At 41.9% G+C, this 15,359-nt stretch overlaps 1 protein-coding gene and 1 long non-coding RNA gene across 11 annotated transcripts in view; one reads left to right on the forward strand and one right to left on the reverse strand.

Annotated features, from left to right (window-relative positions):
• Positions 1 to 3,421: 3,421 nt before the first annotated feature.
• The window catches only part of LOC149702121 (uncharacterized), a 69,913-nt gene continuing 57,975 nt past the window's right edge, over positions 3,422 to 15,359 (reverse strand). Inside the window, exons 2-7 of one of the 8 annotated variants that reach the window (XR_016381699.1) lie at positions 11,769 to 11,841; positions 10,916 to 11,026; positions 10,616 to 10,723; positions 9,629 to 9,738; positions 4,038 to 9,571; positions 3,422 to 3,946 (exon numbers count right to left, since the gene is read on the reverse strand). This is a non-coding gene — a long non-coding RNA (uncharacterized LOC149702121). Of the gene's footprint in view, positions 3,947 to 4,037; positions 10,724 to 10,915; positions 11,027 to 11,768; positions 11,842 to 15,359 lie in introns of all 8 variants that reach the window. The other 7 variants (XR_016381697.1, XR_016381695.1, XR_016381693.1 and 4 more) reach the window with 7 other exon arrangements.
• Positions 7,134 to 15,359, forward strand: part of LOC149702122 (uncharacterized) — a 41,507-nt gene continuing 33,281 nt past the window's right edge. For all 3 annotated transcript variants that reach the window (XM_089865931.1, XM_089865933.1, XM_089865932.1), the window contains exon 1: positions 7,134 to 7,275. In XM_089865931.1, coding sequence (XP_089722057.1) covers positions 7,220 to 7,275 — 56 coding nt within the window. In that variant the 5' untranslated portion in view covers positions 7,134 to 7,219. The remainder of the gene's footprint in view (positions 7,276 to 15,359) is intronic.

Here is a 15,359-nt window from a genome sequence, read left to right on the forward strand (position 1 = left end):
GGTCTTTAAAGCTATAGCTTAAACTTTTTTTGAGGGGAAACTCAATCCAACGTTAATTTAACAAGTATTTTGAGCGTATCTCCTATTAAGGTTTTACCTACACACATACTCGGGTTATTATAGCAACCTAACTCTCTTTTATTAGTATTACCTATATATTTTTTGGTCGTTAAACGAGGGCTAGCCTAGAGCTATAATAGAGAGAGAGAGAGAGAGAGAGAGAGAGAGAGAGAGAAAGAGTGGCCATTAAAAATGCTATTAACGTACATTGAGTACCTACTTTTATTTTTTAGTTAATATTCAGTAGGCTTGTCTAAAGAGTTTTAATGATAGAGCTAGCTGGGCCTGCACCGTTTTCGCGACTATAAAGCTAGCTACCCCAATATGGCGGTGTATAGACGAGCGAATTGTGACCAAGATTTGATTGTTAATTCAACGTCGCCACGTCCATTTCCGCGTCTATGTATTATTTATTTTAACAGGGTACGTACAAACCTGCAGGAAAACTTGGGGAAATAATTGTTGTCGAGTAACACTGCTAAAATTCTGGGGAAATTTAGGAATGTTTTTTAGTAAAATTCGGGGAAATCAGGGAAACTTTTTATGAGGTTTGTTATAAGTTTGCTCTGAAGGGTTGTTTCAACTATAAAACAAAGCACTCCAGTTATTATTACGTCATATATAGGGAAAAATCCTGGAAAACTCGGGGAAATCGGTTTTCCAAACGTTATACGAACCCTGCTGTTTAATGACGAATTTAGTGATATTTAAACGCCATTTATTTACTATATTACGATTTCGTAAATTATATAAACCTAATATTTCGAGACAAATGCGTTAAACTCAAAATATTTGCAAAATAATTATGGTTTCAGGCCCTGATGCGCAAACGCGAGACAGACCTAACTAAAGACCTCGACTGGAAAATGTTATATCTATCTAATAAAGGAAGCGTTAATTGTCACGTGACAGTTTAAGAAAACAAATAAACGACGTCATTGAGATTTCCGCCGAGGTATAAATACGTGCCATTGGGCTTTGAGTGCGCTTTGTCACGGGTGCGCTCGCATGGCACACTTTTCGTGATCGCTAAAATTACAGCCGTGTATACCGCGAGCGTACTTAAAAGGCAACTATTTAGGGGTCTAGGTCGTACTCAAATACTCGCTGTACGCTCAGTATTTGACACTCATCGGGAATCCGTCGATCAGGCACGCACGCGCTCGACGACTCTCAATCTTAAAATCTTAAATCGCTGTATGCCGAAGACCGAATATTTGTAAAACAAATGGCGCTTTCTTTTCGTGTTTGCGTGCATTCATTATTACGTTTTTAGTTTAATATAAAAATTATACTACATTTTAAGCGCATCGAATCGCGACCTAATTTTAATTTCGGAACGTGTTTTGTTTTCAATTTATTTTCAATTTCCAAGCCACTCAAAGACTATGCGGTCGCGTTTTAGTTAATAATAATAATTAGAAAACAAACAAAGTCTGCGTGGATTTCGAAGGACGCGCTGACGTCATGGAAGCAATTTTGCTTAACACTAAACTGGCGTGGTTTACGTAAGGTTAGTGCGTGGCGGTGAATGTGTTTGTAAACTGTCTAACGAAGATTGTAATGGTAGCCTCGTCCGGACGGAACCAGCATTAAGCTAGCGCCTAAAAACTGTCAAAAGAGCGGAGCGGCAAGCCGATTTTATCGGACGACGTCGGAATATATGCATTCCACGATCGCGTCACTCGCTATTCCGATGGCGTTTCCCAAATTTATTTTACTGTCAGATTCGAGAATTAAATTTTTCCACCATAAATAAAAAGGGATCGAGTTTTGCAGTAATTTGGCTTCGGCACTGCGGTTTCCCGAACCACCGTTTTTTCTTGGTGGCTGCAGGCGGGCGGGCTTAATTTTAATGTAAATATAATATCTGGGAGAAATCTTTGACGGAATAAAATTGTTTAAACACGCGTGTACTAGGTTTAATATACGCGTAGCTTAGCGCGGACCGAGGAGTCACGGATGGTTTAGTCCACCACGATGCCGGGGAAAAACCCCGAGCAATTACCATGCATTTGACTTGAAAATTATCCTATTTGATTGATTCCCATCAGATATGACTCTCCTTCTTTCAATTTGTTTACGTCTACTAACTCCTAGATGCCATTCCTAAAACAAGGTTGTCCTATACTCTTTCAGCGCCTTGGGTTCCTTTGAATAAAGCCGCTAATAGAGTATATTTTAAGCGAGCGCCCCTGAGAAATATAGTGGCCGAATTTGACCGTATAGGGTTAGGCTTCTTTGCCTGTTGTCCGGCTTGACCCCGAGCACGGGTGTATTGGAAGTGAAACATTTCTACAGGGGGCCGTACGTTATCATTACCCCGAATGTTGGCTCTACCCCCCTGCAACCAGCTTGGTTGCTTTTTTAATCATTTACCATTTCATTACAATTTATTTGAAATCCAAATTTTTAAAGAGCGCGTCTTTAGGCGGGCTTGTAACGTTATTTGGAATGGTGATGATGGACACGCGAAATGACCTTACCTTAATGTCTCTGTCAATGACTAAATCATTTTCATCGCCAATTGATTCCCAAATGACTTGATTTTATAAGTTAAGCGCCTTTGCCTTTGGTACGTTCTCGACTTGTGATTGGATCGCAAATCGACGAATTTCGTGAAACATTCTTAGTAATTCTTCAGTTTCGGTTTGAAACTCGGGTATCGGCAGTGCCTAGCTCGGCACCATAGTGATTCGCGAATGGGGTGCCGATAGTCGATGTTATAAGCGTGCCTGCCGGGACTTAATACAAGAGAGAACGTGCCAACTCCATCAAGATACGCTGATGGCAGAGTGGCGTGAAACATTTTTCCCAATAACTGACACGCGCTAGCTCCGATCTACCTACTCCTTGAGCGTCATGGTTTCTGCAACGATACCACCTAGGGATACGCGAGGATTCCGGTCCGAAACCAAGACGCTGAGAGCGTGTAATATAACGCCAACACGCGCAAAATAAAATTCTATCTAGGAATTTCTTTGGCGTGATGAGAGGTTAAAGGTCGTAACTGCCTGTTGAGATACATACCCATATTGCTCCCAATAACGCTGAAGGGATTTATGTATATATTTGTTTAGCCTATCGTGGGAGTATACCCTGCTTTCGGGGTTGCAACATCAGTCTGTGTTTTTAAATCACCTTCATCCCTAGGAAAAAATATCAGAGGGATTTTCCTATAGGATAATAAGCTGAGCTCACGATGCGAGTTAGGCAAGTGGCCGAATTCGCATCATCAACGTTAACGCGGGGAACTGGCGCTTTGCATTGCCTTCTAACCTATACGAAATAATGGATTTACTCCCAAGTTTACATTTTTTTCAACAACTTTTATTTCAAATTCTTTTTTTTTCTCTCTCTCTCTCTCTCTCTCTCACTCTCTCACTCTCTCTTCTTATTTTGCAATTTTGAATGAAGAACTTTATAATATGTCGGAAAATAACTTTCAATGAGTGACAAGCTGTTGATTGATTTTAAAGGTTATTTACATTAATTCGTCACCTTCTAATTTTCTTTACTTTAATTCAAAATTCGAAAGATACTCGAGTTGAGAGTCGTATCTGAAAATTACGGGGGACAGTCGAGAAATTTCATCGGTTACTGAACAGTCTAGGTAGTGGGAGTTCCGTCAACTCAACTTTGAATTGAAAACGCGTGTTTTTTCGATGTCGTTTTGGGTGAAATGGTTTTAATATCGTTTGTTGGTTTGTGTCGCGGCGGCGGGTACTGACTGCCTTTCCATTGAGACTTTTGGGCGCCGATCGTTTCCGGTGGCTCCTCCGGGACTACTAGCTACGTCAGTATACTTACTTACCTAAAAGTTGAGCTCAGCGCGCCTGCATGGTCTGGCCTCGTAATGTACTTGTAATAGCGCATGCCGGAATATCTATACGAAAAAAAAGTCGCATTCATTCAAACACGATTTTATTTCACGGTCGGTTAATTACGCAAAAAATATTCATTAAGCATTAACAAACCTTTTACCTCGCCGTACACTATCTCCATCTCCTCCACCATCACGCTGCAGTTTCATATCCAAGACATTAATATTCCTAATGCGTGTTTTCTCTTATTTTACTAAATACAACAAAAATTAAGAGAATTATTTTTAAGTTGAATTTAATCGAGTCTAATTTTATCTATCGACTTATTTGATAGGACGTATCCCGCAATTTTTACGAACTAAACTGATTGGAATTAAATTAGTAGACCAAACTGACCAATATCGACTCAGGGGGGGGGGCATGCTGCACTAGCTCTATTCTAATTTTTTTTTTAAACATTATTATCAACCGCGGAATTAAGTATAACATTATTGGTTGTTTCTTTATAAGCGAATCTCTCAATTTGGAGGTAAGGCTGTTTGATGGGGGGGGGGGCGCTAATTCATTCATTCATTTGAAGGCACGATAGAAAACCATTACCTTTTCGTATATACAATGTTTAAATCATAGCACGACCAGAGATACTTCGTGCACCCTTAAAAATTCTGGCGCAGTTCAAGAATGACTTAAAGATGCTCACTCTCTCTAGCTCAGCTTGTTCTTCTTTCTCATTCTCATTCTGATCCGGCACACGTGGAGTGATCACGAAATGGGGGTATTCGTGCAGCCTTCGATATTAGAGCTGCAGTGTTATGGCGGCGTCAGTCGCGTGCCTGCCTGCACATTTCTGTGGAAGCCCCGGATCGAGCACGCCATCCTTCTTAAGCATTCTTAATTCGTGTCCCTCGCCATCCATTCGTAATCAGTCTCTCTCTCTCTCTCTCTCTCTCTCTCTCTCTCTCTCTCTCTCTCTCTCTCTCTCTCTCTCTCTCTCTCTCTCTCGCAATTACAAGATGGACAAGTTTGCGAAGCACGTCACCCAGCAGCATAAAATACCCTTTAAGAAAAAAAGAGACTCCAATTCGAAAGTTACTGGTCAATTATGACCTCGACACTGAAAGAAAAAAGACATTGGCTTATGCATGCGTAGAGATTTTTCAGTCCGAGTTTTCAAGTTGTTTTGGTTACCAATAAAACGGTAGCTTGATAACGACACTATAGTGGGGTGGGGTGGATGGGAACCTACCTCAATTCACCCGTAACACGACGTCTAAATTTTGCCGCTGATCAAGGATTTCCAAGTGTCGAGGCCCTGGGGGGGGGGGGGCATAATCGTTTTAACCGATATCCCGGCCGATAGCTTTCCGATTGTAATAAGTCGGCACGAAGTTATTCCGATGATATTATTATTATTATTGCGTAATGCGCATGCAGGCGCTTATATATATATATTTCCGATATAATTGGTCAGCGACTGACTAATCAATAACCATTTAATTCCCCGACTGTTGACGTACGGCCATGCACTTCTTATTTAGTTCATAGTTAACATATCGCGCAGCACCACGCTCTATTTCACCTTAATGTCTCGCCATTGAAACCTAGAGATATTGTTATTAGAAATAATTGTGTTTTTTGAAAGGCCTTGTAAGTTAATGTTATTGGGTCTTTAGATATTATAATGAAACCTCGCGTATCCGGCTCCGCGTTTATGCAGTATAGTTAAGGAATAGTTAAGAGATTATTAGGACGCTATTCCGTGGCACGTATTAGACGCCTTTTCTTTTAATTAAAATAATGTTACGCCGTTTATAATTAAAATAATAATTCAGCAGCGTAGCGCCATATTTAATATTAATGCTTCGGGAGAATAAATTATATTTAAAAAAATAATAATAATAAAAGAAAAACAAAGAAAAGAAAAGTCGGAGAAAACTGGCAAAATGTCAAACACCGACTGGAGTTTATTTAAAGGGATAGTCGCACTCGTCGTTTCTCGTATGGTAAATCTGCTCCACGCCAACCTATACGCTTCCCCCCCCCTCCCGCGGAGGACTTATCCTTTACGTATCCAAAAATTTATTAAAAAGAAAAGAAATAAAAGCTGCGTGGAGATATGAGAGTGGTGGTGGTGGCGGCAGAGTGGCAGGGTCAATCGAGCGTCCTACGTCAGTCCTACTAAAGGGAGGGAAAAGCCAACCTCCTCCTCGGACTTTCTGCGTTTCCACCCCCGTTTCATGATTTTCCTCGATATTGTTCCCGCGTAATCCGATTCTATTTAGCGAGCGCGCGGGCTCCACGATTACGTCCAGCCCTCGCGTCTTTTCCCGCGGTTTTCGCCGTTAGGCGCGTCTCTCGAGAGTCGCGACTGCGACGCCATTGGCTAGCGTCCCCCGCGCGCGACCTGGCGGGGCGTCTCCGAGGCGTCTAGCGCTTGCGTACAAACCTCCCGTTTTGGCGGACATCAATCAAAGTCGAGACGCGCGCTATTGAAACTATGGAAACTAAAGTGGCCGGGCGGGGAGGGCCGACAAATAAAATGGCGATTTAGACCAGAATACCTGGAATACGTAATCAAGTGGGAGGTTCCCGCTAAATCGACCCCCGTTTTCGGCGTCGCACTTTGCCAGTAACCGACGCTCGGGGTAGTTCGCCGAAACCCGCGCGTTCCCAACTAAAATATATACCGAAACCCGAACCCAAGAGAGAAATTCCCGAGTAAAAATTTAGGCTTAGCGGCTAAGCCTAACGTCTGGCCCGGCGACTGGCGAATTTATTTAAAAATAAAAAAAAATTAAAAAATTCGGCAAAAAGTCGGGAATCGCGCGCGCGGGTTTTTGTTTTCTTTCCTCGAGGCTAGGCGAGCAGCGACTTCCTCGAGTGCCGAAGCCGAGACACCTGGACGAAAGTTTGGCGGCCGAGTAATCTAGCTAGCAGACGCCGCTAGCGGGGTGCGTGAATTTCGGGCATAGTTATTAAAATCGCGTCTCTGGAAGGGACGCGGCGGCCTTCGATTTTTACTTTCACCCGCGGCGACCCGCCAAAAAAGTAAGAGGGTTCAAATCTCGACGCGGCCTCTCTCTCCACTACTCACTGTCTCACTCTCCCTTTTTGGAACGGTGCTGGTAACTGGCGCTGGTGGTGGTGGTACTAGCCGACCTCGCGAAACAATCGTAGCTCGTCTCCAGAACGAGAGACGCGGCCTACAAGAACCAACATGAAGAGTGAATTAATCTGGTGGCCGTAATTGAACTGGATTGACCCGTGGTCTATTTAATTCTGAAATTTGAATTGACCCTTTTGTCGAAGACGCGACGCCCCCTCCAATACCAATAATGAATCACCTTGGAACTATGTACGCCACAAAACGTCGCCGGAGGAACAGTAAAAGGTAATTGAACACCTAATTTAAAATCTAATTTGCCCTATGACCTCCGAAAGATACGTATTAGCCAGTGTCTATGACGTCACGTGTGTGGCTGTCTGCTGTCTGTAGCGCGAAAGTTGACGCGCGATACATGCAATTACAATTACGTTGAAATGCGCTTGGTACACGGAATGTTTCGCGCTTTAATTGCCGGTTTGCCATAAGCGTAGTTAACACGCGCGCCTGTTAAGAATCACGCAAGAACTGTAAACTTTATAAAAGGTCTAGCTTGCGTGCACGAACGCCTGCTTTGAATTATTACTTTCATCACGCGTGTACCGTTACATCAACATGGCCGCCTTGCGACTATCCATTTAAAATTCACATTCCCTTTTTTTTATAAATTACAATTTCAAAACGAGAAATTTTATTTCAAAATCGAGGTAAATACTTGGTTACATTTTCCACGAAATATACTGAACCGTTAATGTCGGTACTTAGGTTAAAGGTCACGGGGTATTAGTCGTTAATATAACGCTAATTATTAATTTTTGAAACGTTAATTATACGCCCCTTAATTCCAACGTTACAAAATTTAATCGAAACCTTTTTAAGTTTTAACCACCGTTTTAAAACACGTCTTTGTAATAATATCAGTTAGTGGCTAAGAAGAAGTTGTCGAGCCGAGGGACGTGGCCCCCAGGCCATAAGCGAAGGAAATGAGCCTTTAACGGTCTCTCTCTATGTTTAAAAATAAATTATATATTTAAAGATGATACGCGAGATTTAATTACTCTTCGGTTCTTGGTGGTTTTTAATTTTAACTCTGCTGCCCATAAAAATTATTAATTCTCAGAACAACGGTTTTTGAATTAAATGAAGGAGTAATTACTATGCATGCCGTTTCCAGCTATCCAATTCGCTTAAGTTGTATAATTCTTTGTCCGTGACGCTGAGCTATATGATCGAGTGACCGTTATAGATTTAACAGAGAGAGAGAGAGAGAGAGTTTGGCCGAAGACGCGACGGCCGCTATTCTTAACGGACATTCGTGGAGTGGTCGCGGTCCGGCCAGGCCTTCCTCGTTTTACTGACGTCGGCGATCAAAAGTCTAGCCTGTCGATAAATGCAGCTTACAGCAGCCGCTCGATGCTCGGGTTTGCTTTAGTTCCCGTTGTTTTAGGGAATCTAGCGTCCAAGTCTTAATTTGCAAGGAGCGGTTAACCCCTCGGATGTATTTTGTAGCTTATTTTGGCCCCCTTCAGTTGTGTTATAATAGTCTACTGTATGACGCGTTAAAATGTTATCTCCAATCACGCAACATGAAAAATGGATCAATTACGGATATTTTAGATGGAAAGTCTATTTTAACTTGAGTAGGGGGGACACAACTGTCAATCTAGTTGCGTGGTGCATGGTGAATCCTTTGAAGTTGGGCGTTTGACCAGATTGTTTGTTTCTTTATCGGTAGGTAGAGCACGCGCGTGCATTTTGCCATACTAGTTATTTTCCCTGTATCGATAATATATAGTCTGCCCGCGGGGCATCGATATTTATCGAGCGAGCCACTTCGATCTCTCTCTCTCTGATATTAAGTCTTTAATTTGCCTGGGGGAGTCTTATTTTGCCTCCAGGGTGGCGGATATCTCTGTGTATGCAATTTTATACCTCCAGGTTATATCGTTGTTAACCGCACTGTAACTTCCTCTAGCGTTGAAATTAACGCCTGGAAACATTTAATTTCGAGTAACCGCCAAAGATAATCGTGATTATCGTGCGGTGGTATCGGTATACAATCGAGTAGAGTCTTCGTTCCCACTGACAATTTGAATGACAACTCTATACATGCCTGACAATTTTAAAAATCAGGGTGTGAAAACGCTTTGGGTTGCATTTATTGGATAGTCAGTTGGAAAACCAGGGCGTACTTTCGACCCAAAATTTGAATCTTTGCTGATCTGGTAGTTTTGATTGCGAAACTGCGAATCTCTCCAGGATATAATAATATGATTTTCTTATTTTTTTTGTGGGTTTTTATTTTACGACGTCATTGTTTGTTCTTAAATTTTCTTTCTCCTCTCTCTCTCTCTGTATGGTGGTATCGGCTTTTTTTGGTCATTCACTTTGGAGTTGGAAACAATAGAATCGTTTTAAAATGCCCGACGGCCATTGGCGTACGCCGCCCCTTCTTAATGTCCGAATCTATAGATTTTCTTTTTTAGAAATGAGGTTGTTTCTTCGGTTTTCCCTCTGACAAAAGAACAACACAATTGAAAACTGTAGAATGGTTGAAACCGCGATCATTTTGAAACAGGATTTCCTATAGAGTATCAATTCTATTAATAAGCGACTAAATTTGAAAAGCCTTAATGATTACTTAGTATCACGTGTTCATTAATGGACAATTAAGTACGTAAAGGGTTTAATCTTATCTTGATACGTCTAATTCGAATGAGGAAACATCTTACACGATCAAGCGAGGTGTCGCTAAAAATCCAAAATTAAGTCCATAATCAATTTAACTGCTTTATATAATTTTAAATTGTTTCAGACGTTTATAGATAAGATCTTTCTTGCCCGGGGGAGGGGAGAGGGAAAGGGGGAGGGGAATGTTTAACCCTTTTTGTAAAGTTAAGAAAGGAAACGCTAAATAATGGAAATTTCGTATCTGATCAAAACGTTGCAGCCCACCATGCACCTTTCTCTTTCCATAGTCTTAGCTTAGCTGACTGTTAGCGAAGCTTGTAAAAGAAAAAACATCCCTTAAAAATCTGTTTTTAAGGCGAAAGGGGATGGGGGGGGGTTAGCCAGGGGCCAAATCTCCCCGCAGACAAGCTTACTTTGAACATTATTTTTCAAAGGGACAGTGAATCAAATTACATTTCAATTTAACAATATTTCTAACTTCTATAGTCCGAAGGAAAGAAATCCGTGGTTCCTCTCTGTGGAAAATTAAATTCTAATTAATTTGACCTTTCAATACCGGAGGGGGTTAAAGGGGGTGAAATATCTGCATACGAGCTCCGATTAAATTTAGGAATTTGATTTCTCTGTCCCTTTTATGGGGCGGTTAGGTTTGTGTCGGTAAGAGAGAGAGAGAGCTAAGGATGAATCAAGCCTTCTGCCCCCTCCCCCCGGGGGTGGGGGGTCAGGCTTAGACGGAGATAAATGTATATATTTTTTCATCTTAAGCTTCTTCTATCGTTTCTTTGGGGGGTGAGGCGCTCTGGGGACTGGCGAGAATTACTACTAATTTACGGTAATACGGACAGGTGAGAGAGAGAGGGAGAGACCGACCTACCCAGGGAGCAAAATGAAAGAGAGAGAGAGAACTAACACTAGAAGCATTTTTTCTTCTTCTTACCTATTCGTTTTATTCCCATCTACTTAAATTAATGGACCAGGTTTTAAAAAAAGAAACGTATAAAAGTTCCATTTAAAAAAAGAAAAAGAAAATAAAATCATCCTAGGCCTAGAGAGAGAGAGAGAGAGAGAGAGAGAGAGAGAGAGAGAGAGAGAGAGAGAGAGAGAGAGAGAGAGAGAGAGCAAAAAAAGAGATGATTAGAAAAATAATGTAGGTCTTGTTCTGTTAAATTAAAAATATTTGGGATCGAGGTCTAGCCTAGTTGTAGAGCGAGATATTTTTGAATTGAAGGTTATTTACGTATTCCGTCATATTTATAATCGGATATCAAGGTTAATTGTCCTTGGAATTAAAACGTGTAATACGCTCCGCTCCGCTCCGTCTAACGGTATTCCAGATGAAATGGCCAACCTAAAAAATAATAGTGTTATAAAGGGCCTTCCTTTTAGCAAGCACGCGAGCTAAACGTCATGAGCGCCGCCAATATAGCTATAGCTTTAGCCGTCGACACGCCAAACTAATTTCGAGCCTCACATTCTATAAACACAACTAACACGCCAGGTTAAGTCTTAATCACTTTATATAGATACAATGACGTTTTCGCTCAATGCGACTAATCACGGAAGCTGCGCGTGGATTATCATTTGTGGCCGTCGCTAAAATCAAAATTTTCGTTTCGACCGCTTAAATGCTGGTATAGCGGGGTCCCCGGGTTAAAGGTCAGGGATGGTGGCTGTTTAGGGCTGCCCTCTGCATGCTCGTGTTCCCTTGATTTTCTTAAAACTGTTTCTAAGAGCATTACGTAATTCTTTTTCATACGTTGGCAGGGAACCGCTATTAAAGATAATTATAATTAAGATTGTTTGTGGGGTGAGGGGGGAGGTTGTCATCGGGTGGTTTTGGGGCGAGTTCGAATTACACGGACCTCCAAATTGACTCTGTATTCAAATTGAAAACGTTTAATGACGTATATGGCCCCGAGATAGGAACAACTTCATGCAGTGGCGCTGCAATCCCAGCTCCATCAATGGGAAGATGGATGACCTTGAAGGAATATTCGCCTAGCACCTTGCTAATATTCTTTCAATTGACATTAAGCGTTTTTCCCCTTAATTGATCCCCACCAATTACTCTTGGCCGGAAATGAAGTTACCTGTAGTCGGACTGCGCAGTTGCCTTGACGTTGCACGACTCACTCGCTCACTGCACGGCTATGGCTCGAATTTCTGTTGTCGAGAAAAGAAAAATTATTTTGATTATTTTATAGCTTTCATCTTGACCTTTTGGGTCTTTGAATATTTTGGGTTATTGAAAACTCTTGAAATTCAAGGAAGACTCCCTGATAATTCTTCGTTGAAAATGGTGTCCTTGCCACCATGGGACAAATATGATAGGAGACCTATAGCCGTAATGTAAAGCGTTGGCAAGGAAACTGTAATGAAATGACCGCGTGATTGCCCTATAGCTCAACTTGTAAATAATTAGCAATTTTTGAATATAAAGCTTGATTTCTCTTAAAGTCTCGTAGGTTTTCAGTGAAGATTGTAGTGTATGTCCGGCGGCTATAAGACGAGGAGTAGGAACTCTTAAGAGAAGATCTATCTATGGGTCGTATCTTATTAAGTTAAGTCATTGCGTGGAAATGAGCCGCGGGCCTTCCTTCGTTCATCTTGAGGGACTGATAAATAACTGCAACCGCTGCATGCTAGACTGGAAACGTGATAGAAATATTTTCCCACCATCGAACGAACGAAGGCGAACCTCGAACACCGCGCTTATACATCGGGAATTAAGAACCCGGGGCAAAGAAGGACATAAAATATTGGCAACACCTGCTTTTTCTGTCGTTTGAAGGGGGGGGGCAAGGGGGGTCTATTTACGAGCGATATGTTGTTGGGGAGGGGGCATGCATCGTCGATTTACCTTCAAAGTATCGCCTTTATCTTGTCACCCAAAGAACCACCACCACCAAAGTGTCGAGCGACTACTAACAATTAAGAAAGAGGGTGCTGCTGCTGCATGGTACAATTTAATTCCACATGCCTTAATGAATTTAAAACCAAAGTGGTTGTTTCTTTATTGAATTATACACTTTTTAATGAAGGCGGTTTAATTACGCGATTCAATTGGATTCAAATGACGCCGCTTTTAATTAAAACGATTTTGATCAATTTGAACAAAGTCGTCCTTGGAAGATCTCTAATGTCTTAAATCTAAAACGTATACTTTCTCGTGCCTCTATTGGCACGCCATTTATCGTAATTCCGAAAATTAGAGGCACCGTCCGTGTTATAGAACCATGGACATGGATGGACCTCTGATGCCATAGATTGAAGAAGATCAACACAGAGTCATTTTGAAGCTTCTTCCCCCCCCCCTCTTAGTAACAACTCCGATATCTAATAACTTGATATATATTATAAAAGCCAAACGCGTGTTGTTTAATTTCCTCCTTCACCAGAGTTTTTTAACGGCACTCGGTGCCAAGTCCGTCATGATACGAGGCCAGGGTGCTAGATTGATCTATTAAGAAAGCGTTTGGCCGTGACCATCTCGTTAACGGAAAATTCCCTCACAGTTCGTGAGTCAACCCAAACTTAATCGCCATCGCTGAAGAGGGATTTTAAATGGACAATATTTTTGGTTAGCTTTCTGAAATGCCTAATTACTAATTACACCTAAACTTGTATGTAATTCGAAATACAACTTGAATTAAGATAAAATGAATTTGGGCGACCCGAGCATATTCGAGGCCAGCTAGTTTAGGGGGGGGATACATTGGTATTATTTAGTCCCCCACTTGCCCCTTGCTTTGATATTTAGTTAGTGAAACGCCAATCTCAATTTCCTCGCTGTTTTTCTATCGACCATAGGGAGGGTTTTTATAAGATCAATAAAACTCCAGTGACTAAAACTTATTTCCATATGATTTTACGTAACATTTTAAGGCGAAAAACGAATCGTTTTCTATTTGTGAACATTTTCCCGTTACTGTAAAACACGTTAATGACGGAATGGGAACGTCAAGTTGTTGTACAACTGAATAGGTTTGTTCATTTTTACGTCCTCGCCTCGAAAAGAGGCGTACTAGGCCTATGTTTTTGCCCTTGTACGAGCGCGCTTTTACATCGGGGAAAAATGTACAGCTATATTTTCGTTAATACGTCAAAAGGACTCAACCATCCGTGTCCCGTTCTGTCCCCGCCAGCGGACACAATTGACATTGTTGTATCGACACAAAAAAAAGGTTAAAAATTCGTAAAGAAATGACGATGATAATCGCGGTGTCCACGAAAGGATTTCCCGTTGGACTTTTCCCGGCCGTCGTGGTTCTGATTGAAAAACGTACTACACAACCGGATTACACGAGCCATAGCGTGTTTCGACCAACTCCCATAGACCTTTTCTATCCAGTTTGGTTCCAATCCCTCGCCAATAAAAACGAAACCCCTAGCGAAAGGCCGGCTCTATAATGGCTGGCCAGTGGTCGGTGCCCTACTCGGATCGCGTGGATAACCCGATAGACATGTTCGATTCGAGCTCTTTTCGGCCTAGTATTAGTAGGATAAGATTAAGCTAGCGTCAGGCGATGGTAAGAATGGCTGCGTATTCGTACCGAAAGGGCCTATGTGGGTTAGTTTCCCCGGCGGATTGCGTGGCTATGATGGGCACGCACGCTACCATAGCGGTTGTCCCGGACGGACAACTGCGTGCAGCCTGGACTGAGTATCTCTCGTCCCTCGGGTTAAGCGAGCTTCCCAAAGCTCCCTCCAAAAGCAGATGCTGCAAACTAATTTTCCGTCAGTCCATCGAACGGCGGACGGACGTAACCTCGATCAAGTATTTCTCCCAAATATCTTTTGACCTATACAATGATGGCGCGGGGTTGACAGCCAAAACGACGTATCTTTCTATAAGTTACGAGTTACCGTTACGACATTTTGCCTATAAGAAATACGGTACACGTTAAGTAAAGTAGAGATTTTTCATCTTCCGGCTTGATACAGACAGGGACCGGGGAATTGATACGTTAGCGACGGGATTAGAAAAAGATGATGATATACGCAGTTTGGCATTGCAGCCTGAGGATAGAATGACCATGGGTTTCCCCGCCTTCTATAGCGCTGTCAAGTGTCACTGGGATATGGCGCGTCTAAGACATACGTTGGCGGTTTCGTGCTGACCAATCAAGTGGCAAACGCGTTAGCGAATATCATCCCGAGATAAAGCAGCACGGAATATCCGTTTGAAATTCTTTTCTGTACCTACAACAATCGGCGCTTTACCATTTTTTTTCCCTACCTGAACAAAATTCCTTTTCGACCAATGATAACGCGATGAAATCCCTGAAGAAACGTAGACTATTGTAGTTTTCCGATACACTTCCGCCATCACGCTTTACCAACAACCCCCCAAATAAAATAAAGAAATAGTTTTTTGAAAGAAAATCCGTGAAAATAAAATTTCTATTTTAAGTCTGAACATGGATTTCATAAACGTATGATCGAGCGATGGAATTACTAGTCCATGTTTCAACAACTGAACGAGAGGTTCTATGGAATTTATCTTGAAAACCTGGTGAATATTTTGCAGTTAAGGCGCCAACTATCAGCGTGATGTTTCAATTGGCTAATGATGGCGGACACATTCTTCTCAAAAAGCGGAAATGGGTTTTTTCTCGGTTGATGCCGCTGTTGCTGTAGTACTTGAGGAGGGTGCGTGGACAAACATAATGAAATGGTCG

The sequence above is a fragment of the Phalangium opilio genome, unplaced genomic scaffold (assembly GCF_054372755.1).
Source record: "Phalangium opilio isolate 3A_F unplaced genomic scaffold, DU_Popi_V2 ptg000017l_1, whole genome shotgun sequence".
Lineage (NCBI taxonomy): Eukaryota > Metazoa > Arthropoda > Arachnida > Opiliones > Phalangiidae > Phalangium > Phalangium opilio.